This window comes from Echinococcus granulosus (genome assembly GCF_000524195.1).
Source record: "Echinococcus granulosus chromosome Unknown EG_S00185, whole genome shotgun sequence".
Lineage (NCBI taxonomy): Eukaryota > Metazoa > Platyhelminthes > Cestoda > Cyclophyllidea > Taeniidae > Echinococcus > Echinococcus granulosus.
In genome coordinates, this window is record NW_020170565.1 from 1 (window position 1) to 3,764 (window position 3,764).

The window sequence follows — 3,764 nt, forward strand, 5'->3', positions numbered from 1 at the left end:
GGTAAGAATAGCAAATAAGCGTTTTACGGAATCGACAGCGTTTTGAGCAAGGGACACTTTAAAGCCTAGTAAATGGTTGTATCTTGCTAAAAGGGAAGCAAAATGCATTAGGATATGTTTGAATTTTATGCTTGTCTTGCTGACAATTTTCGGATCTCATACACAGTTGATTATTTAAGAACAGCTGCAGTTGTCAAGAAAAGCAAGACTACATTCTTCCATATTTTAAAGAAAGTGATTTGCTCCTAGGGAAGTTGACAAGCAGACATTAATGTCAACAAATTTTACCATCCTTCTGGATATTGCTAATGCAAGTGGAGCATAAATGTAACTTCCAACAATACCTGCATGAACGCCAAACTATCCTTAGTAGTGATAAAATCCTTGCTTTGTTCCACTTCTGCATCATAAATGTTAAATGAAAGCAATCGTTTAGACTTTGCATTGTCTTTCCAAATATCCCTTCCATTTAAAACCTGCTTGATATTGGTACCAAAAATTTGATAAAAGCTTGACAGACATGCAGCAGATAAGGCTGAAGATTACATCCCCTTTTGCGACCAAAAATCCACTTCTCTCAATTATAGCTTTTGTGGTACAAGGTCTTGCGGCATTCTTCAGACCTACAAATGGACTTTGCATCGACTTGTAGTCGGCCAGCGCTGAGCTACTACAGTTCTACTGCAATTACTTGTGCAGTCCAGCGAATGCACACAAGCAAGCACAGTCCTTTGAAGATGAAATATGAGGTAGTGTGTACATCACTAGACGGTAACTAGTCAAAAATCCACGTGCTTATTTACAAGTTGGCCGGAAATAACTGTTGCAATCTTACTGATTCCCTGACCCCTTCGCTGCATAAACCTGCTATGCTTCTTCATTATCTTCCGTCGACAAAGAGCTTATATTGCCAACGCGTTGAATTATCTTGCAGAAAATGGCGCATGCAATGAGACTGTACTCCGCACTGCAAGGAATCAGGAATTCAACGAATTCAGCTGTGGCTGTTTGAGGCCTCACTAAAAAGGAGAAATTTGAAGGAAACTATCAAACCTTGTTACCAGATTTTTGAAAAGTCAACCATCTGACTTTGGAAGTGTTAATGTTCCAATACTCGTACCACGGAAGTGATCTAATTGACAGATGCTCGAAATTACCTTCATGAGGAGAGGATTTTTATCATGTCAAGTGTGCTTCCTTTTAATGTAGCTTTTGGAAAGCTGGACAGGCGTGGATTGATATTGCTTCACAAGCCTTCATCGGACTCAATCGCTGTGGCACACTGGTATGAAGCAGACAACAGGAATTTCAGGACATCCTTCGGGCACAAGCAATATTACACAATGCATTGGCTTAGGAATGGCAACGACTTTCTAACGTTCTTGTCTAAGCCTTAATGTTGCCTTGAATCCAGTAAAATGTAATGGAGCTCCTAACCTGCTAAATATATGGTAAGATTAAGCATAAACGTCACTGTCAAAACATCAATTTTTTTAATTTGAAATTGTAAAATCGTTTATTAAAGGGGGTGGTAAAGACCCAAATTTGTTTCTTTATTGATGGTTCCACTGGTTGCATTTGCCTCAAATAAGTTGTCCAAGTGGTGCAGTGTTGCATTTATCAAAATATTTCAATGGTATTGACAGACAATGTCATTGCATACTATGACTTCTGAGAGACTTTTTCATGTGAGAAATAATACATACTATCCCTTTTTTACCTTTGTAACTGGAATACAATGTAGCATTTGATTTTGGTCTTTGCAGTGGCATCGGAGACATGAAAACGTCATCATCCGCCGACTTAGCCACCACTTCATGCACAATGGCGCATGAACACTGCACAAAATTGACCACTGTCATGTGGTAGAGGATGAAACGAATGACTAATTTCTGCACATTGAATATCACCCAAAAAGTAAACAGTCAAACAGCTCACAAAGTCCAGTTAATCCAACAACCTAGACAATAGCCGTGAGTAAAATACTAATGAGGAATCTTCAACTAAGGACAGACAAACATACATTGGCTATAATGTACAGTCATTATGCCAAATGGCAAAAGTTGCAAAAGAAGCAATGGAAGAAGAACTATTAACTAAGCAGCATTCTGCCGTGTAGGAAGTGCCAGTCCCCATTCTGTAGCCGTAATTGCTTAGAGATTTCTATGCTCTTAGGGTGCAACATTTTGCGTCGGCAATTATGCTGGGTTTTATGTGCTTTTGAACTAGTACATTATAGAAGGCGCGTGTTTGAAACGAATATGGGTCGTAAGAAAAAAAGGCACTACTGATCACACGTGTTAAGCCTTTTCAACCGTAACAGACCATCATTTCGTACAAAAAAAAATCTAGTAACCAAAATTTTTTAAATAGGAAGGGCGTTTTCACACCTTTTTATGAGTGATTTGTTCGTTTATATCATTGCCTAACTGCTTCAGCTTACATCTATAAGCAGCTAAACTAATATTCGTGTAAGAAGTATTGACGAAGCGCAATGTAAAACCTTTAAAACGGCTACGGTTGTGCAAGTAAAAGTTGAAGTAATTATCAAGCCCAAAAGAGATCAAGCCAACGCGCAGTTTCTGCCTTGAAGGTTCTGCTTAGCATATGTAGGCCTGCAGCCAATGTACATGATGCGAATCAAATTTCTAATTCAAATATGGCTTAAAACATAATTAAAAGCCGGTTTAGACTATTTTTAGGAGAATTTTACAGTTACCAAAGAAGAAAGCCACATAGGACATCTTCAAGATTTTGGTACTAAACTCTTGCATTAAATATAAAAATATGAATCAATGCTTTGGTCACATTTCATGGATAACTTCGCAACCATCAAGTGTGGATTGACAAGAAATATACTCACTGGTCCGGAAATATAACACGACAGTTGGCAAGCAAATTTGGTTGGTCTTAATTTGGTTTTTACTAAGCTAACATTTCGACTTCAGTTCAAACAGAACGAAGTGTCGTCTAGAGGGCATCACATATGCATTTGAGTAGGACAAAATATTATGTATTTTTATGGAATGCCTATTGAAGAGTTCTCGAAAATGTATGGGAGGATTTTGCATAGGGACACTGTATTCAACACATAAGCAACTCGAAAGAACATGGAAATAGCAAAATACTAACCCGATGATATTTGAAAAGAAAGTAGGTTTGAATGAATATGCAGACGGAATGGATCACGTTGAGTGGAACCCAGAGATCACTGTGGTATTCGGATGGCACACCAATTTCATTGAACCAATCAGCAACTTGAAGGCCATTCCTGATTATCACTCCAAAGCCAAAAACTGGAAGCAGAATAAAGGAGTTGCTTTTAAAATAAATACTAAACCATTTAATGTACTTGACCTGATGCAACTTCAAATGCACTCTTAGCACGATTAAATTCTGAGCTTTGTAAAGAGATTCAGTGTTTTCAACTTTTGGAGGAATATAGAATTTAGTTATTTCTTATTGCAGAGGCACGATATTACCGAAATGGGATAGCGTAATTTATACCTTAAGGAATGCAGCTTCTGTGAAAAGCTCTGTTAAAGGTTGTGAGAATTCAATAAGGACTTGCTAATAAATAATATCATGAAAAACCATGGTAAATTAAATTTGTTTTTGTCAACTTTAAACAGGCATTGCATGCCTGTGTGATAAGGCACTATCGTTGGTACAGCGGATTTGATCAAAATAGCCAACACAGAAGAAGTTGTCACACTAGATTACATTCATAATTCCAAAATTCTGATGTTATTAGAAATTAGCGA

At 37.6% G+C, this 3,764-nt stretch overlaps 1 protein-coding gene across 1 annotated transcript; it reads left to right on the forward strand. All coding sequences in view use genetic code 11, as the record gives it.

Annotated features, from left to right (window-relative positions):
* Positions 1-3,135: 3,135 nt before the first annotated feature.
* EGR_10033 (hypothetical protein) lies at positions 3,136-3,384 on the forward strand (the record flags this gene model as incomplete). The annotated part of the gene is made up of 1 exon (XM_024499282.1): positions 3,136-3,384. One exon carries the CDS (start codon positions 3,136-3,138, stop codon positions 3,382-3,384), a length of 249 nt encoding a protein of 82 aa, XP_024346292.1.
* Between the last annotated feature and the right edge of the window lie 380 nt (positions 3,385-3,764).